Source organism: Nothoprocta perdicaria, unplaced genomic scaffold (genome assembly GCF_003342845.1).
Source record: "Nothoprocta perdicaria isolate Ctin4 unplaced genomic scaffold, notPer1 scaffold_65, whole genome shotgun sequence".
Taxonomy (NCBI): domain Eukaryota; kingdom Metazoa; phylum Chordata; class Aves; order Tinamiformes; family Tinamidae; genus Nothoprocta; species Nothoprocta perdicaria.
Window position 1 is genome coordinate 1,958,330 of NW_020455921.1, and position 27,157 is coordinate 1,985,486.

General features: G+C 44.3%; 1 protein-coding gene across 1 annotated transcript; it reads right to left on the reverse strand.

Moving 5' to 3' along the window:
* Window positions 1-1,043: 1,043 nt before the first annotated feature.
* On the reverse strand, window positions 1,044-27,157 carry LYN (LYN proto-oncogene, Src family tyrosine kinase). The gene is made up of 12 exons (XM_026050102.1): window positions 27,026-27,157; window positions 25,740-25,788; window positions 25,538-25,643; window positions 23,929-24,027; window positions 23,724-23,827; window positions 22,360-22,509; window positions 20,903-21,055; window positions 15,663-15,845; window positions 14,673-14,749; window positions 6,061-6,214; window positions 4,698-4,829; window positions 1,044-1,729 (listed from the first exon to the last, which is right to left on the reverse strand). The coding sequence occupies exons 1-12, from the start codon at window positions 27,155-27,157 to the stop codon at window positions 1,527-1,529; spliced, it is 1,542 nt and encodes a 513-aa protein (XP_025905887.1). The 3' UTR covers window positions 1,044-1,526.

Below are 27,157 nucleotides of genomic sequence, written 5' to 3' on the forward strand. Positions count from 1 at the left end.
CCCTTCAGGCAACACWAAACACAGCCTTGCTCCCTGAGCACCTGCCCTCTCCTTCTCTGTGCTCTGGTGTCAGCACCAGCAAGGGCAAAGACAAGGTTGGTGTCGAGGTGCCTTTCCTTAAACTGAAAGGGAGCCCGGGGGGAGATGCTGAGCAGCTCTCCCTGCCTCCCAAGGGCTGCAGGGCTGGTGACACTGAGCAAGGGCGTGAGGCCCTTTTGAAGGGCAGCTGAGGACAGAGTCCTCCTCCCTTCCTGCCCTCTCAGCAACACAATAACCCTCCAGGAAGGATRCAGAAAGAGCTGCCTCAGGCCTTTCCCACTTCTCCAAACCGAGTGCATGCAGGGAAAGCAGAACCCCTGTTCATTCATAACAGCAACAACTGTGTTAGTGGCAACACTCAGATATCCTGTGTTCAGTGCCAACCTACCCCTCCAGCGAGAGCAGCAGCCATGAGTGACCTAAGCTATTGTTGTACAACAGGCTTAATGTTGGAGTGTTTATTAACGTTAAAAATCGCCATCCATAGAAACATATTTACATGAGTGAGAGGCTGCTTCACTGCGTGGCGGCTGAGGGCGGCCCTGCAGCAGCTTCAGCCTGAGGCCTTCAAGCTTTTGCCAAGTACCATTTGCCTAAGGAAGGGGGGAGAGTGCCGGGCTTTAATGCAAGAACCTGTCCYGTCAGAGCAGGTGCTGCCCCACAGCTGCGCTGCGCTTGCAGGAGCTCGGCTTTCGGAGAAGCCGGAGCAATCTCAGGCAGGTGGAGCTTCGCCAAAGGCTTCAACGTTTTCTTTGGAGTTGCAGGTTTACACGGGAAGCCTCTAGTGTTGCTGCGCTGTAACTCGATGCGTTCTTGCAAACTGCCCTTCRTTGAGCTCGAGCTGGTCTGGGCTTTAAAAAGGACTGTAGTTAGTTGATTAAAGCAGCAAAAAAAACCACAAGGAATATTTGGAAATAATCATGATTGTTTAAAAGAACTAAGCTGAAACTGCCTGCCCAGGAMCCGGTGCTGGTGCCTCCTGCGCTGCCTCTGGCTCGGGGGGGGGCTCCAGAGCGGCCGGGTGGGGGTTTCACCTTCTGGAAAGTCCCGGCAGAGGTGGCTGCATCCATGTACTAACGTGAAATAGCAAGGATAGAAAAATAATTTCCGCAATGTTTTCTTTTGAAAGTAGCTGTTCGTGCATCTCCTCATCCTTTCATAGAGGTCTCCTTGGAACGTATTCCTTCAGTTGGAGCTGAAGATACTTTGTCAACCTCTACCCTCCTCCTCCCAGCCCACCCCAAAACAATCCTGGGGTTGGGATATTTCCACATGTCCAAAATGCAGGGCATTTAAGGAGAACTTCAGCCTTTAGAGGCACCAAAGGGATCGGGGATTATTTCTCTGCAGAGTTACTCTTTCGTTGAGCGTTGCAGCTTCCGCACGGGGTCTGGGCGCCCGAGCTGCCCCGAGCAGGGCCAGGGAGCTGCGCAGGGCTCGCTCTGCGCCACGGGGCCGGGCGAGCGGCGCCTCGAGCGCCCGTTGCTCTACGGCTGCTGCTGGTACTGCCCCTCCGTGGCCGTGTAGAAGTCGTCGAGGACGCTCTGCAGGTAGTCGAAGGTCGGCCTCTCCTCCGCCTTGTCCTTCCAGCAGGTCTTCATGATGTCGTACAGCTCGGCCGGGCACGTCTCCATACGGGGCATTCGGTACCCGCGCTGAAGCGCCACCATCACGTCGGAATTGCTCATCCCTGAAACGGGAAGGAAAGGGGGAAGATGGTTTGGATCTCCAGCTCCTCAAGAAGCTGCTCTACCATCTGCTGGGTTTCTCCCTCATCGCTCCCGTGCCCTCACGGAGTCTCCTGCCTCGGCAAGGCTGCTCGCTCGCCCTGCGCATTAACCCCGGCCCTGACGGGTTCCTCTCCTCAGGCTTTTGCAAAACTGCTGCTGCTGCAAGAGGCTGAGCGTCGCGGGCACCTCCTGCTCTGCCCCTGGCAATTTCCTCCCCCTTCCTTCCCTTTCCCTTCTTGCTGMGCCAGGACCAAGCCGGGCTGCCTGTGAGGAGTCTTGCCCTGCGGATGAGCCCTGGGCTGCGGCCAGGGCCGTGTGGGACCCCGGCCCCGCGCAGGCCGCTGGCACCGCCGCTCACTGATGCCACCTCCACACCCTCCTACACGACTTGCACGGCTGAGTTCTGCAGACCTTGGTTTCTGCTTTGCTTATCTGACTCCACACTTGGTGTTTTCAGTCCACATGGAAGTTTTACAAACTGCACGAGCAAGGCAATGCTCTTCCCTGGAGAGACAGGCACCAACGCAGCAGAACACAGYGGATCTCCTGTCACTTCATCCTGAAGGGAGAGGCTATTTCTAAACTCTATTTGTGTAGAGGAGGGTTAATATTAAATCATTTGCAGGAACTTAACAATAGGACTGACCCAAACSCTGGTTCCTGACTCTTGCAAAGGGCAGAGTTACTTCAGCTCAAGCCTTTCGGCTTTAACTTGTTCTAGAAACGTGAGCCCTGGAACGTGGTGCTGGGGCGGAGTGCCCATGCTGGGCACGTGCTTTGTGCTGCCCAGGTTCCACCTCCAGAGAAGGCGGGGGGAAGTCCTGCTGTGTCTAGGCACAAAAATACCTACTCAAAATAGCTACTAACTTTCCCAAAACTATGTATGTTTTTTTAAGGGCTGGAAAGTTAACTGTTTCGTCAAGCCCCCTCCTGCTTGGTAAACTCCTTGGGTATTCCTTGTTCTAACACCTGCTCCTGCTCTTGCAAGGAAACTAATCCTGGCGCTGCAGAACCCGGCTCTGACGAGTGCTGCATTCCCTGGTAAACATCCCRGGCGAAGAGCTCTCCTTGGGGGAGAGCCAGGGAAGAGCTGGGAAGCCAGCGCTACAGGAAAGGAATCTCTCTGGAAAGGGGTGTATCTGGTAAAGGCCACCTGGAACAGCAGGAATGCAAACCTGGATGCTTCAAATATTTTACATGCTCTGTAATCAGCTGGGAATTGCTTCTGGCAGCCAATGCAACTCGCCTGCAAAATCAGGTTGTTTCTGGTTTCAGGAGGAGTTCCTGAAGGTCCAGCCCTGCTAACTGCACTGAGCTTCTCAGGAAGGAAAAGAGCGGGTGGGATCCACGAACAGAGCCCCCGGCACCAGCTTCCCRCCTGGAAACGCTTCCTGCCGAGCTGCTGCTCCGGGTCCTTCGCAGTGGCACTAGCTGCCTGTCATCTTGCCTCAAACCATCTCATATCTAGTTCTAAACTGAAGCCTTTCTACTTAACAACTGACAACACCGTTCTGCAGCTTTCCAGGCTCTGATTGCTGCCACAGTGGCTGCTGGTTCCGGGCCGGCGCCAGGCCACTCTTGCAAAACCTCCCACGTCTCTATGTGAAGTAAACTCGTTGCCCATTTGTTTTGCTCTCCTGTGGTTCTTGAGAAGGTTCCTGAGGACCTTCCGGGATCCTCAGCCCCACAGGCTGCTGAACCTCCTGCTCTCCTTCCAAGTGAACGTCTCCTCCAGTGCTGCCCAAGCAAAGTCTGCACGCCAGTCACATCTCCCAGGCTGCAGCTTCTCCCCTGATGGATGAATCCTCAAGTGCACGGCCTATCTATGAGGCCCATAAAAATTCTTCCATGTTTAAGAAATGCTTGCTCAAACCTCCCCTGGAGGAGGTTTTCCCACACCAGTCCGAGCAGTCACCTGCCCCCTGGAGTCCCTGGCATTTTGGGATGCAGAATTCCAGCCGCGCTGGAAGTGCTGGTGAAGGAGCTTTCACTGTTTAAACAGCAAGAGCTGCTGCACCCCAAGCACTGGGACAACCTTTGCCTGAAAGASAGATTCCTTTGCTGCCCGTGTCCTACAGCTTCTTCTCGGACGTTACTGCACTTGTGAAAGAGAGACGAGCCGTGCAGGGGAATGTGGATCCGCCTTCCCCATCTGCCCACAACACAGGAGAATTTCAGCTAACTTTCCATAGTCCTAAAAGCTTAAAAGAAGGCCATTTGCTTGCCAGACCCCATCAGTCCTGCCTGCGATGTGAGGCATCTTCATGCACACAGAGCTATCCTCTACACAAGCTGTTCCTGTATGCTGAAAACATTAACATAYACTTTGTACAAAGACTTTTTAAAGAGAAACACAAAGCACATGACCATTTCACACTGCCCGTTACTCATACACTCCACTGTTCCCTATCCGGGCCATCCTGATCACCATCAGTAAGTGTTTCCAGCAACACGTCCACACTGCTTCAGGCTCTGCTTTCGTAGTTGTTTAGCGCTGTAGCAGCCTATTTGCGGTGAAAGCAGACCTTTTTAGCATTTTCACTTAAAATTTTGCATATTCTCCTATTTGACCACAACCACCTTCCCCAGCAGCCCTCACACGTAGCGCTGGGCGCCCCGGGTCACCTCGCTGCTCACCACCAGTGCTGCGAAAATCAGGGACTGCGACTCCTGGAATTCAGTATCTGCTGCTACCGTCACTTCCCCGGACTACGGAAACATATTTGTCTGTTCGCTGAAAACTGCCACAAAGCAGCACGGGCCTTGTGCACACGGTGGCTCCGAGCTCCCGAAGCACCAATGTGCCCTCCCAGACGCACCTCAAATCATGGGGTGCCAGCTCTTTCCCTGGGTATKTATTTATTTATTTATTTATTTTAAGAGAGCATCGAAGTATAAGCACAATGTACTAAGAACACACACCCTTACCTGGATAGGGAATCTTTCCATATGTAACGATTTCATACAGGAGAATCCCGAAGGACCACACATCAGATTTGATAGTGAAGGATCCATAGTTAATTGCCTCTGGTGCTGTCCACTTAATGGGAAATTTTGCCCCTAGGAAACCATATGGTCTCGATCAGTCAAAGGCAGGTTTAAGCACTATATGAAGCCATTAGAAGGTCTTAAGTGACTTATCCATGGTATCCCCAGGTGAGCAAAGGTATCAGCAATTCCTCTGGCCCAAGAGTTACCAAAATAAATGTGCTGCAAGATATATGTTACCAGGCTGCAAGCCTGGTGCCAAAGCTGCAAATAAAGCACTGAAAGTTGCAATGGATCTTCTGGCTCTGGGGTATTGTGAATTTTTGCCCAAATTATGCCAACCAGCTATTTTCCCTTCTGCCYAATGGTCAGGGAACATACAGCGTGCCCCAGCGGCTGCGTCTCTGCGGGTTTTCTTCACAATGAGAAAAGTTGGTTAACAAAAAATCAGTCTAGCTTCAACGTATACTTTAATACTTGTATCGGATTCTGATATCTGAGAAGTCTCAGATACCAAAGGAGTTGTCAGCTGTATCTCAAAACACCACCTTTCCATGTAACTGAGCCCAGAAAATCCCCCGTAAATACGAACGCCCTCTAGTTATGCAAGACAAGTTTGAAGAGGCCTCCTCAGGGAACCTGCCTCTGCAGCCACGAGAGTAACACAGACAGGTTCCTGTTTTTGGCCTCCTGTGGCAGGTGGGCACAAAGCACCGGCTACGTTAGGAAACTTCACTGAACACCTAAACGCAAAGACAGGCACCTTAGTCCAACTCAGTGTGAAGAATATACCCTGTGAAAGGTTGATTTAACCAATACACAACACTCAGAGCTGGGTAAAAGCCACGGGTCTGGGTTCTTTGCTTGTGAAACCTGCTTAGTTAGGGCCTTCYCCCTACCCTCCTCTTGAATTTCTATCACCTAGCGGCTTCTGAACAGCTCACCTGCCTTCAGTCTCAGCTGTGGCGCATTGTTCTCCCTCCTCCTCCTCCTTTTTTCTACTATTACCCCACATCATTACCCCAGTTTCCATCCAGACCATGTGAAAATATTAGGTGCCTTTAAAGTGAAATGAGGAGAGGCAGCCACGACAGCAGCTCCAAGGAGCTCCAGGCAGGGACCCTAACACAATGTGTGCCCAGAAGCTCATTTGTTTGCTTGGGCTTTTAAAAGGATGTTGGCATTAAAGTGCTGCCTTTACAAAGTYATGATGGCACCTTCTGGTGTCCAAATAATTTTTAGACAGAGCCTCCCTGCCCTCCCAGAGCCTGAGGCTGGAGAGACAAAAAGTAAAAGCACAGACCTTCCCTTGCTGTGTATTCGTTGTCTTCGATGACTCTGGCTAGCCCAAAATCGGCTATTTTGCACATGAGCAAATCTGAGACGAGGACGTTCGCTGCTCTCAGATCCCGGTGGATGTAATTCTTTCTCTCGATGTAGGCCATCCCTTCCGCAATCTGCAACACAAGAAATGCTGCTTTTGGTGTTTCAGTACCACACARTGACACCAGCGGTGCCGACCGCTCCGTCTGCCCAGTGTAGCTGCAAAGCCTCATTCTCCTATGAATTTGCCTTCCCCAAATTAACAACAGGTTTTTTGTCCAAATAATAAGGAAATGGAAGGTAGAAATGTCCCTCAAAGGACCGATTAAGCAACGGTGTGGACAGAGAAGAGATAAAAATTAAAAGCAACCCCCTCGCAAGGAACAAAGCTTTCTTCTCACCTACGCTAAGCCTGGGCAATCAGGAAGCAGTTCCTGAGCTAGGTCCAGTAACTCCATGTTTGTTTTCCTCTACAACAACACGCATGTGTTCATAAGTGAAGAGCATTTGGCAAGAGCCTGCATTCAGGTACTATCACAAGTAAATTTAATTTCTGTTTGAGCAGCCAAACTGAGTTTCCAAACCAAATTCAATGTAAGTACGTCCTCACAATATGCACTAATGTTTTCTTCAGTATTTTTCCAGACTACGCTTTTTAATTAACTTCTTTTCTCTGAAAATGAAAATGAAACAATAGGATCTAACCTCAGAGAGACAAAACTCCTGAGTACCTAGTGTTCTGGCCAGAAGTTTGATGGGAGATAGGAAAAAATCAAAGCGAGTGGTTATAGACAGTTCCTCTCCGCCTTGCGCGATCCTGCAGACTGGTCATTCCTGAGCAAGTCTAACCGGGGCTCCAGGCTCCAGAACCTAGGCTCTGTGGGTGACAGATTTCTGGATGTCCTCCGTGGTGTGTGGCCAAGGCACTAATCTCCCAGGGATGTTAATGGTAACGTAGCAGGACCTTAAGGGTCCTTTTCCAGCGGCAGCCCCTAGCCTGCCCATAGAGCAGCTGCTTCCTCACCAGGACAGATGGAGGGAAACCTTCTCAGTGACCAAGTTCCACGTTTCAGCTCTGCTTTAAGCAGATGGGAGCACCTAACTGAACTTTAAGAAAACATTAGCCCTACTTTGCTTATCCATTTTAAAAAAGTCCCCAAGGGCTATGACAACTACACGCACTATCTCTTACACCACCAAAACCACATGGTCTTTGTTCCTCTTCTTCATTTTAGGCAATGGAAAAATATAACCTCTTTCCCCCCACAACAGCCTCTTTTCTTCAACCAATACATTGCCACTTCTCCAGCCCAGAGCTTCACATTTCAGTTATTTAACAGAGAGGATCTCATACTACACCGAAGGAAATGCTGTGATGAAGAGGAGATGCCTCCCTCCCTCCCCACAGTGATTTCTTGGGTTTAAGGAGGCAAGAGATGAGAAAGTGAAGATTTTGCTCAACAACCCAAGCTGTAATTGCGCTGTCTGGCTTGGCAAGTACAGCTGAGAGGCAAACAAGTTCATCAATGTCATTGAAAATACATGAAGAGCTATGAAGGAACCAGCTTCCCTCCTGCTTCCCTGCACACGCTTAACACGTGGCCCAGCTGCAGACCAGTGAATGAGGAACCACTTGATGAAAGAGAAGTCTCTGATGGTGCTTTGTAGTTTCTATGCCCTAACAGCAAAAGCTGTTGGAGACACCAAGTTTTATTTCCTCCCATTTGTGCCTGACCCATGGAAGTCACTGCGATTAGTCACAATTTAAGACATTATGTTTTCAGCAAATGCAAGCTACACTTCCATAAAATCCCAGGACAAGGGTTTGGACCGTGCTGAACTGTGCAGCAAACCAAAGATGCCAGGTATGTACAAGCACCTGGGCACCCAAATGATTCCCAGGCAGGAAAAGAATAGTAACAGAGCGATTCTCTGTGGGAGAAGGAGGGGAAAACACAGGAATGGAGCAACTCAGCTCAAACACTCCTGTTAAGTCTTCACTTTCGACAAAAAAAAAAAAAAAAAAAATCAAGGAAACTGTCAGAATTCATATGTTTACTGCTCAAGGTAATTACTGACAAACAGCGACAAATGGTCGATGTCAAAATGTTCAATGAATAAAAATAATTTGGTGCTTGGGTGAACAAAAGTAAAATATGAAAGCACCCTTTCCCCCTGCTCTAATGATTATTTGAACCAATCCAGACTTTTCAGCTTTATGTGACTACCAGTCAGGAGAAGGGTAGGAAGATTCTGGGGGATTGTGATTTATTTTCTGCCCACACTGCACAGCTGGTACTATCAAAATGAGACCAGTTTCCCCTTCCCCTTCAATGAACTATTGGACGTGCTTCTAAAACTACCTATGTTAATTTGTTTTAAAACAAACAAACACCCCATTTCTACATCCTAGACCTATGTACACAAGTAACTCTTGGAAGAAATAAGACACAAGTTGTATCTCTATAAGACACCTCCACAGTGCAAAGGTTCACCTAAAAATCACACAGCAAATCGGTCAGAGCTGAGTCCTGCCTTCAGTTCTGCAGCTGATTTGCTGTGTGATTTTCAGCTGGCGGTGCTCTTTCCGTTTCAGTTCTTCCCATCTGTAAAACAGGGCGAGCAAACGGTCAACTTTCCAGAACACTTACGTGTCACCTCAAGATGAATATAGAGCTCTGAAAAAAAAAAGAGAAAGAAAACAGGGGCAAAAACACAGACTAAGCAATGTTGCTGGAACGAGTATCTCATACTTTATGACAAGTTCCTTGTACTTTATGAAGTTCTTTGGAGAACGTGGTAAAAGTAAAAGAGGACTTAAAAGTCCTCTTAAAAATCATGAGGAGAGGACACTCARCATTCACTGGGAGGCTGCACCTCCTGCAAATGAGAAGGACTTCGTCACTCCTCCTCGCTGCACTGGACAGCACATAGGGACAGGCAGTCATGGCCTTTCGCCCCCCACTCTTCTCCAGAAAGGGGAAATTTTTTTTTTCCCTTTTTCTTTCATACTTAGGGAACTTCTGGATTCCTCAATTGTTTAGTTTTTCAATACACAAAGACATCTTTTATTTCAAATTCCTTTGTGCCCCTCTTTAGCGAGTTATTTCAAAAAAGACATGTTTTCAACTTAGTTTGCAGAGCTGCTCGTTAAGACAGAGAGCGAGAATTATGGTAATGTCTGTAACACGACCCACTTGTATGTTTCTAGGCTATATGTAAAAAAAAATGTGGTGTACTGAGGAGACCAGACTGGATTGTTTAGGCTCAGCACGATATATTGTTATTRTATTATGTTGACAAAGAAAACTGAGTGAGCAGGATCATGAAACAACATGAAATGGAAAAGAAATGGAATGACAGAATGACAATAAAACATGCCGGAATTTCAGGCAGGCAAATTTCAAACAGCCTGGAGAAGTGACATGTAGAACCCCATGGGAAACAAGTCCTCAGGAAGAACTGCACCCTCAAATAAACAATTATTACAAGAGCAGGTGCAACCATAGTAATTGTAAATAAAGTGTCCAAAGTGAACAGTTTGGATAAAGTTTCTATGGTTGGAAACACCAGCAAATGGTGAGGTTAGATTACAATGATATCCCACCTGTGAGAGCTGGAACTGGGTTCCAACAAGTCTGTTGAATTTGGTGATTTATGAGACACCTGAAAACTGTGCGTAAAACTGAAGTCACACATGTTCAACCTGCAGGCAGGCAAGTAAAACGGGGAAAATAAATGTAGTCGATGAGTCAGTATTCAAAGCTGTGTCTGGCTTTTATGTGGCTATAAATGAAGTCCATCCTGGTGAAAAACTGAGGATGTGCCCTCTGATTTGTGAAATATTGGGGAACACTGGGTAAGAACGTCCCAGTCCTTTACCGATGTATTTCAGCTATGCCGTGAAACAAAAATCACCCAGAAATGATTACTTTGAGATAGCTTAGGTATCCTTTTAGATACTTCTTTCTGCGTTAATGCCCGTGGCTCTTCACTCTTTCCAAGAGCCCTGCTCTAAAGCTGCAGGTGGGAGGGCACCCGGAGGTGCCCCGGCCTGCGCCCGGAGGCAGCCTCAGGAGGAGCCGCCGCGCGTTGCTGCCCTTGCGAGAGGCCGCGGCTGCTCCCCGGGGCCCTGTGCTCCKCACAGGCCACCCCGGCCCGGGCCCCTGCGCTCCGCTCGGCTCCCGGGGGAGCCGCTGCGCTGTGGGAGCCGCGGTGGATACACCGGCAGGGCCTAAGGGCCGGCGCGCGAGGACAGGGTGTGAGGGACCATCCTGCGCAGGAGGGTTAGCACAGGAAACAAGGCAGCGTATCCCAAGGTCCAGGCGGCTTTAAACTCCGTGATTCTCACAGAATCACAGGGTGGTTGAGGTTGGAAGGGACCTCTAGAGATCATCTAGTCCAACCCCCTGCTCCAACAGGGACACCCAGAGCACGGGGCACAGGGCGGCATCCAGGCGGGTTTGAAGACCTCCAGAGAAGGAGACTCCACAAATTCTCGTCTCTTAAGAGAGCCTGTCTCAAAAAAGAGGCTRCCGTTGGGAGGCATTAAAGCTGCATCAAAAATCTGCATTAATACTGACTTTATCGTTACTCTAATGGCAATGTAGTCTTAAAAGGAAATAAGGGGGGGATAAGAAAGAAATTGCAGATTGTAGAAAAATTGAAGTACGTATCAGCGTTTTATGTGAAAAAAAAGTTTCTGTGATAAAGCTTGGACAAGATTGAAAAGCAGAACTTGAGTATGTTCAGTCACTATTCAGATAATTTTCTGAATTTTCAGATACAGAGAGACAGTCTATGCATGGCTCTGCATAAGATGAGTCCCTGAGGCAGGCAGCGTTTATTACTGCCAAGGCTCCACTGAGTTTGCACCCTGCATTTTTAGCTGATTTCATAAAACAGAAGTAAGTAAGATTTTGAGAACTGCAAAGCTTTTCTGATAAATTAAACCAGCCCTTGGGCAGGACAAGATGTACCCACTAACCCCCGGAGTTTGTTAGTCACCGGGCTGAGGGAACAGCCAGGCTCGGCTGCCAGGCGGTGGACGGAGCGATGAAGTTTGCCCAGCGTCTGAGCTCGCAGCTGGGAAGCGGCAGCTCGTGAAACCTCTGGGCTGCCTCAGCACCAGGAAACGGCCCTGCTGGTGAAGCGGGAGCTGCGGCACCGCGGAAGCTGCCGCGCCGCCCTGCGCACGCGCGCCCGGCGCACGGGAATGGCCTCGGATTGCGGTCTGCGCAGGGAAACCGGAGCTTTTGGTCTGCTCAGATTCCCGATTCTGTTCCTGGTCTAGTGTGTATTTGCATTGCTCAACTCTGCTGAGCTGGATGGGATTTGCCCTAGTTGTTTTCTCTCGTGGCAAGCAGTATTTGCTGAAGACAGGTTTGCGAAACGCTGCTTCCTTTAAAACGCTCTCATTTCAGAGACTTCACGCAGTTATCTCTAGAGGCCACAATTATCCATGCCAGGACACAGCTAACACTGGGGTTTCCCGCCCCTGCTCACACACACCATTAAAATACAGAAGAGAAACTTCAAGTCTTTCAGGGGGCAGGTTATTTTAAAAAATGAGCTTGACCACCTTCTGAGGGAGAACTTCCTTGGCGTGTTCTGCACACAGGCGTAACTTCGGAATTTGTGAATGTTAGCACGGAGGAAAAATCCTGGAGCCCACAGCTGTTTGCTAAAGTAGGCTCTGGATTGCCAAGTGTAACTAAGTAAGCCCTCAGCTATTGCTGCTGAATTGGCAATCAATGAGTTCAGAGGCTGAGCTAACAAAACAGCAAAGCCAATGTAGCATAGTAGAGGAATATTTGATTACTTGCTTGAATACTAACTTTTAAGATGTTGATTTTATCTAAAGTCCTTGGGTTTTTGGGTTTTAAGTTTTTGTTTTTTTTTTTTTTTTCAAAATCAGAGCATTTTCTCCCCTGTAAACTGGGAAGATTTCTTTCACGATTGTCCAAGGAAAAGGCTTAATGAATTCAGTGATTATAGCATTAACTTGTCCTGAGGTACAGCACTCTTTTAACACAGTTTAAGAAAATGGTTTCAGCAGAGGCTTCAAGTTTAAGGGCTACGACTTTCTTCAGCCCTCTGTTAAGCAAACAGACCACATCCTCCCCTCCTCCCATTCCCAATCCTTCCTTATCGGACAAGCCCATTGCAGGGTGACAAAGGCCATTCCTCCAGATAAAAAGGCTCCCTACGAGGTGGAACGGCCCAGCTCATACTCTACTTGCACAGGGCAAGACCTCTGCTGATGCATTTTCTGCCAGCGCAGGGTCCCCACAGAAACGTTCCCTTCGGCAGGTGCTCTGTGCACGCACACAGCACAGTGTGTGTCAACCACGCCAAAACACAGGCCTGATCCTGATCTCATTTAAGCCGTTCACCGCAGAGTTACTCCCCATGGCTCTTTGTACCTTTTTTGAGACACTGCTTGCCAAACTTCCTTCCCCTTAGGCTAAGCAGGGAGGTTAACACTAACGATGCGAGGGTAAACACCATCCATTTATAAAAAGCAGATATGTACCAAAAATGCAAACACATTTTATGTCTTCCTTTGTGTAGCCAACATTCTTGAAGAGTGTGATCCACAGGTGTGCAGGGAAATTACCATTACCTTAGCAGCAGGCCAACAAAGTTTAAAAATATGTGCTTATCTTTAACCATTGTATCTTGAACAATGAATTCAACAGTCAGGCCYAGAAAAGAAACGATGATGGAATTTCTTTGTTGTTGCATCTTCCACTCCGATTACTGTTGTCTTCAGTGTGCAGGAAGGAGCAAAATATCTGGTCTCAGAACCGTATGCAGCCTGCAAGTCTATTMCATACAGTCCTGCTACTACAGAATGATACTGAGGGCTCTTTGCAAATGTGCTTGAAGAACTTGTTAAGATCTTTCCATCAAGAAAAAAATCTGTATCTCTGTTCCAAAGTTTTCTTTGGTTAGAAATCCTCAAAGAGGGGTTCTTTAACATCCCTTAAGGATGGCTCTGCAGCTGAATTCATGGCATTCAGACACTTCCCTGTGTAGCTGGACTACATCTTACAGGATGTAAGATGTACATCTTACAGGCTGCTCACACTACCTACCCCACATAAAGTCCTGGCCTCTAGGCTGAGTGCAGGAACAGGCTCTCAGAGCCTGTAAGATCAGGGGGACCAGTCATATCCTTTTCCAGTGACTCAATCCTTGAAAAGTTCATGAGGATCACAGACCTCTGTCACCTTGGAAATGATTTACACAACTGTAATCAGTTTTCTTTTTTGACCTTTCCTCTCTAGTTCTTTAACCTTGTCAAGCCGTGAATTTCTGAAAACAATACTCAGCTTTAAACAGTAAAACATCCCTAACTTCAATAAAAAGGTCTACTGTAAAGCCAGTAGTTTTGGAATTCTGGAAACTTAGTAAACCTTCAGCTAAACTGAAACAATTGCAGCAAAATCAGTCCTGACTCTTCAACCTATGTCTCTATTTTCTAAATGTAGGTCTTCAAGTTAACCATTTTACCATGGGCAATAACTTAAACTTCCATACACCTGATAACTCAAACAATACCTTCATAAAGCACATGAGTTCTATTAAATCTGTAATAGGTATTGCAATAGCTACACTGAATACCTGTATAACAATATATAGTACATAACAACATAAAACTATATATATTTATGTAGCAATAGTTATYATATTTTCTTGTCTTTGCTAATGAACCAGCAAATTACTACAACAGGTTCCAACAGTGTCTGCAAGTCCAGAAGACTGGTGAAGCAATATCCTATCCAAAATGCCTTCATTACTTATTAGCAGCATGAACCACAACTTGCAGCCTCTGTTCCCTGCCTGTGCCTCCCTAGACTACTCTGCTCGTCACTGTCAGAAGAAGAGTAGAGGGTTGTAGTCTCCCGTGATGACTTACAATGTCACTCAACCCGACAACTCTTACATAAAGTGACCTATGAGCCTAAGATCCAACCTTTTCTAGCAAGCCCTTGATACACACATCACTCTGATGCATAGGACACGGGATAACTGGCATACTTTGCAGCAATCGGTATGGTTCACACCTCAGATCCCAGCAACCTGAAACATCCTCTGGACAGACATCATTTATTCCAGAGTAACTCTGAGACTGACAGTGCTCTGTTGAGGTTAACGGAGAGGTTTGATGAATCGTCCTACCTTATAAAGGAAAAACTGACACTTTTGTCAATACTGCTGCAGTGATTCACGGAGAACACTCCACGAAGCCTGTACTTACACCTTCACCTCACAGCTGCTGGGAGCGAAACAGCCTTTCCACAAAGAAGCTGTGGAAAGGACTGTCCCACTGTCACCCAAGATCATCGCTGGTGATATCTAAGAAGGAGGTCCAACTTTGCATACTCCCTTYGAAGCATCTTTTCTTTTTTTTTTCTATTTACTCCTTTCACTAACCTTATTTATTCAGATAAAACACCTTTGAAAATGAAATTATTTGCTAATGCCAAAAATGTTAGGATAATGCTAGGATAAGGGCCCAGTATGAATTTCAACCCAAGAGATAAATAAAACCCCTTAATTTGGAACATAATTCTTAAAACCTACCTGAGCTGAGAAGTCTATCAGCTTTGGAAGCATCAATTTACTTCCTTCATCACTCTTCAGAAAATCCAGCAAACTCCCTGTTACGAGAGAGGGAGCAAGTCAGCACAGCTTATTACCAAAATAAAGTTAACATCAGTCTCACAACTTTCTAGATCATATATTTTTAACAGTGAACGTTTGAAGGCATTTTCAAGTTGGCTAGAACGAGCTGCAGGTTCTTTACCTATTCTGCTAACAGCAGTATCCAGGTCAGCACGTTGGGTGTCTAAGTTCTGCAGCTTTCCAGGTCACCTCACCATGCCATGCCTTAGATCAGTGGTGTTAAATTTGATAATTACCTTATTCTATGGACAATCAATCAGGAAAACTGCCTAGAATAATTACACATATTAACCCTTTCCAAGTCATAAGGAATAGGTTGCTGTTGTTTGTTTATAAACCAACTCATTAGCAGAACAAAAACACCACTGCCCGAAAYAACATGAGGAGGAAGCCACACTTATTTTGTGTAGTACTGCTCTAAAAATGTTGTGCTTTTCTAGCACAGCCACAGTCCTTGCGTGAGGACTCATTACTGCCTCACTAGACAGATGRGTATCATCTGAAGGGCTACATGACRTCATTTCTAAGATTTGCTTTAATTAGGAACTGTCTTGGTATGGCACCAGAAACAAAAGTTTGGTAGGGAACCTGCAAGGAACTATAACCTGGGTTATAGCTGCATTTGAAACATTTCAAAAATTATTCATCTAAAGCAGCCTGTAAAAATTATTTAACAAATGAAATGGTGAATCATAAGATTAAACCCTCTCAAAGTCACCCTCTTCAGATAGGTCCTCCTTCCAATGACATGAAAATATACCTAAGAATAATGCTAAAATCTGAAACACTCTTTTCTTTATTCCTTTCTTTTTTTAGAGAAAAAGGATTATTTCACAAGAAGCTAAAAAACACTCAAAACAGTGCTTACAGTTCTTCCGTTGCTCTCACCTTTGGCCATGAATTCTGTGATAATATAAATAGGCTCTTCTTTAGTCACCACAGCATAGAGCCTAACGAGCTTGTCGTGCTGAAGCGTTTTCATGAGGTTGGCTTCCTCCAGGAAGGCTTGCACCGACATTGTCCCAGGCTTCAGAGTCTTCACCGCCACCTTGGTGCTATTAACGTAGTAACCTGAAACAGGCAGGGGGGTTCAGGGCCCCGCAGGCCTCCCCACACGGCCCGGCTAGCAGGAAGCCACAGGGCAGGTAAGGCCAGCGTTTCCCCAACCTTYAAGAGCATGAAACTCTTAAACTCAGATCTAGCACAAGCCACCAGGAATCCCCTTGCATTTTGCCAACAGCCACATCAACGCAGTGAACAATAATCCACTCTCTGCTTTGCTAAAACCTTCRTCTGAAAAATCTATATTAGAAAAGCAAAAGGTAACACTTAATACAAAGTTTTACTTTAGAAGAGCTCATAAGAAAGCATTCATAGAGTCAAGAGATGCTTTTAATGACTGTTTGCATAGTTTCCTMATCTAAGAGATTCCAGAAATTGCCTGCAAGATTCTGGAAGATCTTTAAATACCAAGACTATAGTTACTTAGGGCGTATCAGTCATATTTCTGTAGTGCTCTCTACTCAAAATTGAACCTTATGATAAAGGGGGATCAGATAAGCATTCTCAATAACAACAAAGATGTGCTGGCAGGACAAGAAGCCTGCAGTGTTCAGGGGAAGACTTAAACCATAATAATTTCTTATCATGGAGCCCATGCCAAGGGTGGATGATACAGTGGCCATTTCTTTCTCTATTTATTACACACTTTAATRTAATATTTCAATTTTATAAAAAGCTACCAATAAGTAGAAAAGCAACAAACTGTCTTCTAATCAAAACATTAAACATCTTAAAAATAGCAAGCATTGATCCTAAAGTTTGTCTGGAAAGCCTTCAGACTGTAAAAGGTCAGAAACATCCATAAAAACGCAGCTCCCTCCAAACGTTGCAGATTTACAGAACGTTTCGGGGGTATCACGGGGCGCCCTTTGCGCCTCCCGTGTGCACTTCCCCACTGCAGAAACCTTTCTGGGAAGGGGCAAGGCTTCCACGACKCAGAGCAGTTGCTGCATTTCCGTACTCAGCAGCAATCTGGGCAGCGTTACCACAACATATGTAGCTCTAAATGCAAGCCCCCAATTTCCTAATTCTGTTTTAACACACTGTTGCTCATTTTTACATAGGAAATCTGTGGTAAAGCAAGGAACTAATCTCCAGTTCCGAAATAACTTCTCTAACTATTTTGTCTCCTATCACCTTTTCTAAAGAAGGGTCATCAGCTGCATAAAATCAATACTTCTGTCACAAAACAAGCATCTTTTGGGCTACTTGATGTTTTTTTTCCAGGCACAGTAAGGTCAATTAAGTGTAATAAAGGTAAGAAGAAATGAAAACTTCAGGTCAAATTCTGCCCCTGAAAGCACAGACAATCTGTTGCTACCTATATAAAACAAGTGTTAAATACCTCTCTCTGTGYTTAAAAAGGAGAAAGCTCATTTTTGGAGTTCCTACTATTCCATCCCATGTCCAGGAACAGGTATGGAATGGAATTCCACTCCCAATTAGTTCAATGCTCAATAATGTTATTTCTTTAAAACAACTGTGACCAATACACTTAACATTAGTGAATGTAAAATGCTTGCATGCAGTTCAAGAGATCCAGCAGGTGTCAATGCTAATTACAGAAAGTTTGTATCACTAACAACACTCACTGATCCTGACTTCTGCAGGAAAACAGGCTTTTCCTGACTCTCTGGTGGTAACACACAGAGCAAGTTAGTTGATGAGAAGGCTGTGATGTTAGACCCTGATCTCTCTCAGGACACAACTGGAATTCTTGTCCTCTTTCCCTCACGCAGGATAAGTAAAGCAGCTGTTAAATTGATCTAGGCTGAGGACCAAGCCCAAACTGAACGCTCATGGAGTACGAGCCCCTGCCCTGCCCCTGCACGGCAGCCCCACGTCGGGCAGTAGCTGCAGCTCCAGACTCTCCCTTGACTTAAGTGAACCTGGATCTCGGTCTAAAGATTCGTGTCACGTTATTCATTGGCATAAGATACAAATGAACCCGTGCTCAGTTTGCCATCCAAACATGAATTCGAAAGGACAGATAAGCACAGAAGTTCTTGTTTACACCTCAAATATCTCTCTCTCAAAAAAAAGTTCTTTGCCACTAATACCCAGCCCACGTATGCACAGTAAAATGCTTCCATGATAGTGATGAGCTGCAACAACAAGCATTCACAGTTCATTTTAGGTGCTTTTTATTTAATAACAGTATTTATAGTATGATTTTCTCTGCTTTTTTTCTAACAGCTGCGTAAGAAAATGTGTATTACTTACAGATATTCTAATTTAGGCTATGCTAAATGAGAGAATCTTTTACACCTGAGAGGCAAGCAAAACGTGGCTCATTAATAAAATACACCATAATGGCTCCATTTGGGTTGTTAACTTTTCTCTTAGCCCTGGCTTGAGAATTCTGTTCATGGATTATTAATGCCACCGAGCATCACAGTTCACATCGTATCAGTGCACGCTACGAACAAAAATGCATAAAACATAGGCCCTGCTCTTCCAGTGCTGCTTTGGTCCATCACACGAGTAAAGAAGCTGCCCAAATGCACCAGTCTCAATAGTCTGAAAACCTTCCGTACTATGGCAGGAGACAGGAGGCTTCTCATCAGTTTGGRCTTTTGTTAAAAATTAAATATGATGCCAGCAGAAAAAAATAAAGATGATACAAACCATGATATGAAAGTCTGGGAAATCCGATCAGCTCTTAAAGAGAGTGCTGTGTTCTCCCTGCATTAAAATACAGTCCTCCAAAACCTCTTAAAGTTTCCCTATTTATTTTTGAGTTAATGATGACGATTTTGATGGTGTATRTCCTGGACAGCCACCTTGCAGCCAGATTTTTGGATGGGCTTAATTGGGCCAACCACCTGTTCTATGAATTTGTGACAGACAGCAGTGATGAGATTTCTAACCAGATCTCCAGGATGCATGTGAAGGTCTTTCTGTGAAAAACCTTACAAAATACTGCTTCTTCCCAGCTTGCAAGCCCAGGGAAAGCTTCTGGTTGAACTAAAAACAGAAATTCTACMCGGGAGCAAATCTTCACCCTGCAGTAACAGAATTATCTCCATCTTCCCACCCATGTCCCTCCTGAAACTGCAACTCTTGGTTCCCTTTACCAAGCTGAAAATTCTTTGGCAACTTAGCCATGGAATGAAGTTCAAATCCAGTTCACACTACTGTCTAAATTAATAATTTGGTTCTAAGTGAAGTAAATTATCAAGAGACTGTAACAASAAGCTTATTTGGTCTAACTAGTCATTATGACAATAACCGGCGTTTGCTGAGCCTGTGAAGTTGAACCTGCTACCTGTTTTACAGCTCCGGCTTCTTTAGTTCTAAGATTCACAATGATTCTGATTAGAAAAGATCTGTCCCATGCAAATCAGCTGCTCTGGCTTCAGAAAGAAAGCAAAGAGAAGAGGAAACACGGTGAGCAGTTTCACAGAACAGTAATTTCTCTCACCGAGTAGCAATTCAGCTACAAGCAAGGGTCAAGCCCAAGCTGGATGGCTAAAAAAGAAAAAAGATACAAACAAGAGGAAACATCTTGAACCAGAACCACCCATTTTAAGTTCTATGTGTGCGTGTGTGTGTGCAGAAGTAGTCACTTCCCAAAATGGGCTACATTTTCAAACAAGCAGCAAGATGCTGCCACGAAGCCCTCACTGCATTTCAGTGTCAGCTGAATTGTTCTTGCCTGGTTTATTAGAGAAAAAGCTGCACAATGGCTGGCACTTGTCTTGACTGGTATGTAAAATGTCACTTATGCCTATCATGGCTAGAGGCTTCCTTCAGTCTTTTCTTATGAAGGCAGCCAAAAGGCCAAATTCAGCTACATTATAGAGATTGTTGCTTGCATTTTAGTGTAATTTATATCAAAAAAAWATTATTTATGATTGCATTACAGCTTTCTGATTGTCATTGTAATCATGTCTAAGACTTGCCACTCAAATAGTATCACCCTGTGTTTTACTTTATGAAAGCATCTCTTCCAAACAGTGAGATCCCAAGCAGCGTGATCCCATCGGACTTCTGCACTTTCCTGGGTCATCAGAACAACCTTCCTACCTCTGTGTCTTCTACTGAGCCTAGCAATACACTGAGCCACTCAAAATTGTCCTACCTACAGAATTATAAATAATAATCGACTTTTACAACAATTTTATTGATACTTGAACAAAACCTCCAGGAAAGAGATTCAAAGAGGGGTCAAGAAAACTATCYGAACTGAAAAAAAAAAGTCATAATGAAGGTCATAATGAAGACACTTGGTTTATCTCAAATAAACCACACGAGATGGTAATGAATAATACAGAGAAAGTGTGACATGGAAGCCAGAAGAAGGCTCAGCTCCTGCACAGACAGCCTCTCGAGTGCAGSAGCAGTCAATGCCTGTTGCCCAACACGTGCTGGGGCAGCGGCCAGCGGCCCTGGCCACAGGAAGTCCGCAGGGCTACAAAAATAGGACTTTTTCAAATGCGGGCTACTTACAACTGTAATAACTAATGCTAGCATTTTGGCAGGGTCTGGGTTTAAATTTACTGCTTGTAGACCCTTTCATTACTACCGACCTGCGTTATAATTCACGGCAGGTTAATCTGCAATCTTCTTACTTTGTAAGCAARTTCCTACTACCCAGGCAGTAAGCTCGTAAACCGTGATCTTGGATTAGGGGTCTCCTTGTTTCACCCAGTATGTCAGGCCCATGCACTATATTCCAAGTCTTTTCTTTAGACAATTCAAATCTCTACCAATCACTAAAAGAGAGAGCTTCTTTTTATTTCAAGTTCTTCACCACTTTTTGAAATGAAATTCCAAGATGTTCACTGATTTTGAGAACCAGGACTCAGTTGTTTAAATCTCTCCTTTCTCCACAAAGGACAAACCAACAAAATCTGCTATATTTGACCCTTTTGCAGTGCTTATAAATTGCTTTTTGCTTCAAAAAGACCAAAGAACTTGCTGCCTGCCTTTGTCAGACGTCTGCCTGTACTGTTTTTATAAATATACTGAACCAGGTTGATCCCCAATATTATTCTCAATGATTTTGAAAGAGCACCACTTTCAGCAGATTTACATATCATTTTTCAAAGGTCTAAACTTACCCATCCAGACTTCTCCAAACTGACCAGCTCCAAGTTTCTTCACTAATTTAATTGATTCCCGTGGAATTTCCCATGCATCTTTATCCCATGGCTTTTGAGGCTTAGGACTAATACAAGCCTTTTCTAGCTTTCTGCATAAGCCATCTGCTTGTTCTGTTTTTCAAAGGAAAAACAAAATACAAAATCCATTACACTTCCCTGCCTCAGATGTCTTGAAACAAAGAACACACAATTGAAATTATACAGCAACCAGCTCAAAATCTCTTTTTTTTTTTTTTTCCAGCAGGTGCTCTGATAGGCCTGAAAAATTTATGTTGTTTTCACATTAAATTCTTCTGTCATGAAATTCRGTATTCAGAGTTCAAAGACTGATTTAAGAGAGAAATGTGGCATCTATCTGAGRTAAAAAAGGTTCATTTTACCATCAGATTATTATTATTTTTACTACTWTTAGTACCAAATAAACAAAACAAAAGATTTCATTTCTGATAGTATGTTGATGAAGATGCAACTTGGGGTCAGTCTTGGACCCAATATTCTGAATTTGTTATTAACTTCTTTCTTAGCCTGGTTTCAGACATGTCTGCACACACAATCATGCAGGCATAAGTAGGTCATGATTAATTTTTAAGTCACTGAACAGCTATAACTTAAATACAAATGTAAAATAATTCTCAGGTTCTCAAGCTGCACCAAAGAATTACCATGGATGTTACAGTTCAGAGAAAGGTCATGACTAGGCCCTCATTTTGGCTTAAAAGCAGCAACCAAAGAACTGTCTTACTAAAAAATACTTTACAGTCTCCAAATTTCCAGTTACAAGATGAAAAAAAAAAAGTATATCCTGGTTCACCAGGAAGATATATATAAAAGTCACTTTTCTAGCTAAGAAGTAGCTGGAAACTTCTTCCTCCCTGCCCTGTGCCCCTTCTTTTTTTGTAATATTGGTACCCTTCTATGCAAGCACAATAACATTCTTTCCTTTGAAGGCAGTGGCATTTTACTTCTTCAAAAACCCCAGTCACAAACATATAACTAAATATAAATATAATTTTACAGGAAGGTAAAAATGCTTCTACACCTATCAGCAGATAAAATACAGGAAAATAGTTACAATATTACACAAATAATAAACATTATCTATTATCACAAACAGAAATTTACTATCAAATGCAGAATTCATTTACTTACAGTGCAATCATTTTTCTTCCTTCTTTCATATCAACAATGCTTTGATGAGACCTTTTATAAAGCTATTCTTTGTCTTACATTGGTGTACAACAGACCATTACCAGCCCTAATGCTGCTTGCTAACAAGGTTACTTTAGTTCTAACCAATTTCACTTCATCTTCGATAACATCCATGCTGGAATTATTTAGAGAAAAATAAAGGGGGAAAGAAAAAGGAAATGACATTCTGCATTCTATTAAGTAATTTGCTAATTGATTTAACKTACTTTGATAATGTTTGATCATATCATTGATGTTGGGAAAAGTTATTCTTGGAGAGATATAAAACCCTCCATTGTCTAGACTCCTGATTTTGTAGTGCTTAATAACATCACCAATCTGCGGGTCGTAGTCTCTCAGGGACAGAGAGTAGCTGCCTGTGAACAAACAAAGAAGGAATGATCACTAACAGATTGTAAATCCATAGKTACCAAACATGTACTTGTCCAGATAGCAGAAGTATCTTTGAAAAAAAAAAAACCCTTTTTTTTCTTACTCTGCTATTTCCTCAGAAAGGATTTTGCAATCAGCACAAGGAAGTTGGCTAATGGTGCTGAACTGAGCCCCCAAAAGCTGAGAGATGGGACTTTTCCAATCTTATTCAAAATGTTTATGAGATCTATAAGCCAAACTGTTCTGTCCCACTGATGGAGTGGGATCATATAGCAAGGCAACTCCAGGGCTATCTCTCTAGCCTGATACAAGCTAAAATTCAAAGATAAGCACAAGAGTAACACACTGAATGTTCCTGACACCCTGACAAAAGGTTCCTTTGGAGATAGCTTGGGGCATTCAGGAGAGAACGAAGATCTGTTCATACCCGGGATCCCAACCTCAGCAGGGATTTAAGATGGGCAGCAGCATCTATCTTAAACTAAAGACTTCTTCAATCCTCCCACCCTTACAATTCTTGTCTATTTTCTAAGGATATGAGGCCACCTCAGTCCCTTCTTTCTCCCCACTCACAGATCCAGTGGCAGAAGGGGATAGAAAGCAGTATGTTGGCAGTGTCTTGCCCTACTCCCAAGCAGGCTGTGTTGAAGTTTGCTCTATGGAGAGGATAGCCATGCATAGTGGAATCAAGATACCGAAGGAGAACCCTTGTATATTCCACTGAAAGCCTCAGCTGAAGAGTCTGATCCTTTCAGTAAACATTTCAGTACAAAAAAAGCTGCCTCTGCAGGAGAAATCCTTACCAGAAAATTAAAAAAAAAACCCCAAACTACAATGCAGAAGCGTAAATTCTCATCATGTAGTAAACATACTTTAAAACATGTAACAAGAGATACAAGTTACATAATAGAAGACTTCTTAAAAAGCAACTTCTACCATTTACAACTAAAAAGGCCCTGTAGTATAGGAATCACAAGTGTTCAGAAACCTCTTCAATCCTTGCTGCTTGTCAGTGTAATGGGCTCTCTGTAACTCTCTTCTCTCTCCCTGATGATTTTCTCACCCTTCTTACACAAAAGTGTAATTGCAGTGAATTCAAACAACAGGACACACTGGGACAATTCAATATCCAGTCACTTGATTCAGTTTAGTAAAGACAATCCCAAGGTCCAAGGTAAAGAGAGTCCCAACTGCCTACCTTTCAATGTTTCGCTTTCTCTGATGAGGAATGCTCCAGGACCATTCCCAGGAGCCAGGAGTTGTCTTTCAGCATCTTTTCGGGTTATGCCTTTGAAGAACCACCTGAAAAGTATTTCAAAGTTGAGAATTTTTCTCCTCATCTCCAAAGGAGACAACAATATAAAAAAGACAATTCCCAATGTTGAGAGGGTAGGAGAACCTACTCTTCGGTTTCCAAGGTGTCTATTTTTGCTACATAGTTGCTGGGAATGTAGCCTTCTTTCCTTGTTGTGAGAGATTTTGCTCTCCACCATTCTCCTTGTCTGAAAAACAGAAACAACAGTAATATTCCAAGTGAGGGAAGGAAAACAACGATGTCTTATTCAGTTGCTGCTGTGCCAACAGTTTTGTTTGGGCTGAGGAGGAAAAAAAGCATCTTTCTCTGAACTGAAGCCCCTGTAGAAATGTTGGCTATTTTTGATCAAAGTTTGGTTGATAACTAGGCATACATTTGTAGTTTCACGTACTATGGAGATTATAGAATCGCAGAATGGTTGAGGTTGGAAGKGACCTCTAGAGATCCTGTAGTCCAACCCCCTGCTCCAGCAGGGACACCCAGAGCACGGGGCACAGGGCGGCATCCAGGCGGGTTTGGAAGATCTCCAGAGAAGCAGAYTGCACAACCTCCCCGGGCAGCCYGTTCCAGAGCTCTGTCACTCTCCCACTAAAGAAGTTCTTCCTCACATGCAGATGAAACTGCCTGTGTTTCAGCTTAAACCCATTACCCCTTGTCTTATGACTGGCCATAMCCAAGAAGAGTTTGGCCCCTTCCTCCCTACATTCTTCCCTCAGGTGTTTATACGTATTGATTAGATCTCCTCTCAGTCTTCTCTTCTCCAGGCTAAACAGGCCGGCTCACTTAGTTTCTACTCTAAGTCTATCTAAGACAGATGCTCCAGGTCCTTAATCATCTTCGTCACTCTCCGCTGGACCCTTTCTAGAAGCTCCATGTCCCTCTTACACTGGGGAGCCCAGARCTGCMCMCAGTACTCCAGGTGMGGCCTCACCAGAGCTGAGKAGAGGGGCAGGATCCCCTCCCTTGACCTGCTGGCAACACTCCTCCTGATGCAGCCAGGATCCCATTGGCCTGCTTGGCCACGAGGGCACTGCTACCTCATGCTTAACTTGGTGTCAGCTAGGACTCCCAGGTCCCTCTCCGTGGAGCTGCTTTCCAGCAGGTTGACCCCTAATCTGTACTGATGCCTGGGGTTATTCCTCCCCAGGTGCAGGACCCTGCACTTGTCCTTGTTGAACCTCATGAGGTTCCTCTCTGYCCAACTCTCCAGCCTGTCCAGGTCCCTCTGGATGGCAGCACAGCCCTCTGGAGTGTCGGCCACTCCACCCAGCTTGGTATCATCTGAAAACTTGTTCAGGGTGCACTCCGTGCCCTCCTCCAAGTCATTGATGAACAAATTGAACAGCATCAGGTCCAGTACTGACCCCTGGGGGACACCACTGGCCACAGGCCTCCAAYTGGACTCGGCCCCATTTATCACCACCCTTTGAGCTCTACCATCCAGCCAGTTCTCGATCCACCTCACGGTGCACTCGTCCAACCCACACTTGTGGTGCTTCCTCATGAGGATGTTATGGGAGACTGTTGAAAGCCTTGCTGAAGTCAAGGTAGAMAACATCCAYKGCTCTCCCATCATCCACCCAGWTATTTCATAATGTTCATATACTCATGTTCTGAATACAAAAACTAAGAAATTATAAAGAAACTTAGACATGGCTAAAGAAAGACTACAGTACAATCATCACTGTCATACTTACTCCTCAATGACTTTCAATTTTTCTCCTTTTTTGAAGGACAAGTCATCTTCGTGAACGCTATCATAAGGATACAAAGCTACTACAATGACTCCATGCTCCTCTCTTTCTACAAAGACAGAAATCAAAAGGAATTTAATTTTCTCTTATTTCACTAGTCGATGTAGGTCTACTGCACATCAGCAAAGTTCTTATGAGAGCATACCTTCAGGGATGAATCTCTGTCCTGGTAAAAGCTGTGTTTCTGTAATTTCCTACAACAAAATACATCTTTAATTAAGCAGTTTTAGATCTTTGACATTTTATTTTTAAGCATATGTACATTACAATATGTTATTCTTCAATCACTTTGAAATTATCAGTTAGTCTTTTCTGATCATTGCTTAAAATGAATTATAACACAAACAGACAGTAAGTCCCAACTAAGCTTCAAACTGAGCAGCTCAGACCTCAGGAAGGTATGGAAAAGGTGTGGGGAAGTTCACAGCCCCATGGCTTTTGCTAAACAAGCTTTTACAGAACATAATTCAACAGGACAGTTATCATCCTGATGCTAGTATGAGGAGGTAAAGAACTACAAAGACAGCTATTTTCCTAACTAACAGGACAAAAAGCAATTAAAAAAAATTAAATGTCTCTTGTGATTTCTGTATATTGATTGCACACTGAGTCCACAGCCCCAGTTGGTGATAGACAAGAGAAGAGTGTCCCTCACACCAGTGGAGAATACGGCTCCCGATTAAGGACAGTCTGGAAACGCTGCTTCCTCAGGAGAGTGGACAGGACAGGGGATTCCCTGCCCTGCATCCTTTCTTTCCACTGCTAGACAGGGTGCTTCCACTGACTTATTCCTCTTATACCACGTTGCTTTTTACCTGTACCCATTCTGCTCCTGTTAAGTCTTGATTAAAGATCAAATTTTTGCCTTCAATGAATAAAAGAAAAAGAATAAAAGGAAACTTGACTAGAATGGGTAAAGAGTTTAATATGGACAGGCCTTGGACTGTAATAAACAGAATGAGTTGAGTTATTAAGTAACTTCCCTGTAAAAGCAGCAGTATATTCTATAAACCACACTGTGGAAATAAAGAAGTGATTCTTCTGTGAAGAAACCTGAGGCTCTTCAGCTCCTACCAGCTTAGGATGCAGACCTTTTAAATATCAATGTTATTAAAAATATTTCTAAACTGCTTCAGAATTTTTTGAAGTTACCTAACATTCTACCTAACATATGAAGCTATATCTAGAACAAAAATGCCAAGGATTATTGTTTTCAGGTGGAAAACTATGACAAATACAGCAGAATGATTAAGCAATAAAGTGACAGATGCTTAAGAAAAATATTTATTCTTTGAGGGTGAACTGCACAGCACTAAAAGCCAAATGATCAGTTTGAGTTTTTTCATGCATGTGTTTCTGATTGAAATTTAAGTTATGCCAGTCATRCTTTGATCTTGCTACTGGAATTCTCCCCTGAGACTATCTACTTACTGGCCTTTGCTGTTTATTGGACGTTGGATCCCTCACATAAATAGTTCGTTCAGTTTTACGTACTGGTTGATTCTTCAAATCTAGCCCATCTCCATGCAGATTCTCTTTCCTTTTTGATTTTATACATCCCAT

Coding starts and splice junctions, on each gene's coding strand:
- LYN (XM_026050102.1), bottom strand. CDS start 27,157: ATGGGATGTATAAAATCAAAAAGGAAAGAGAATCTGCATGGAGATGGG. Junction 22,510..23,723: donor AGAAAGCGAAACATTGAAAG/GTAGGCAGTTGG, acceptor GTTTGTTCACAG/GCAGCTACTCTCTGTCCCTG. Junction 4,830..6,060: donor CGAATACACAGCAAGGGAAG/GTCTGTGCTTTT, acceptor ATGGTTTCCTAG/GGGCAAAATTTCCCATTAAG.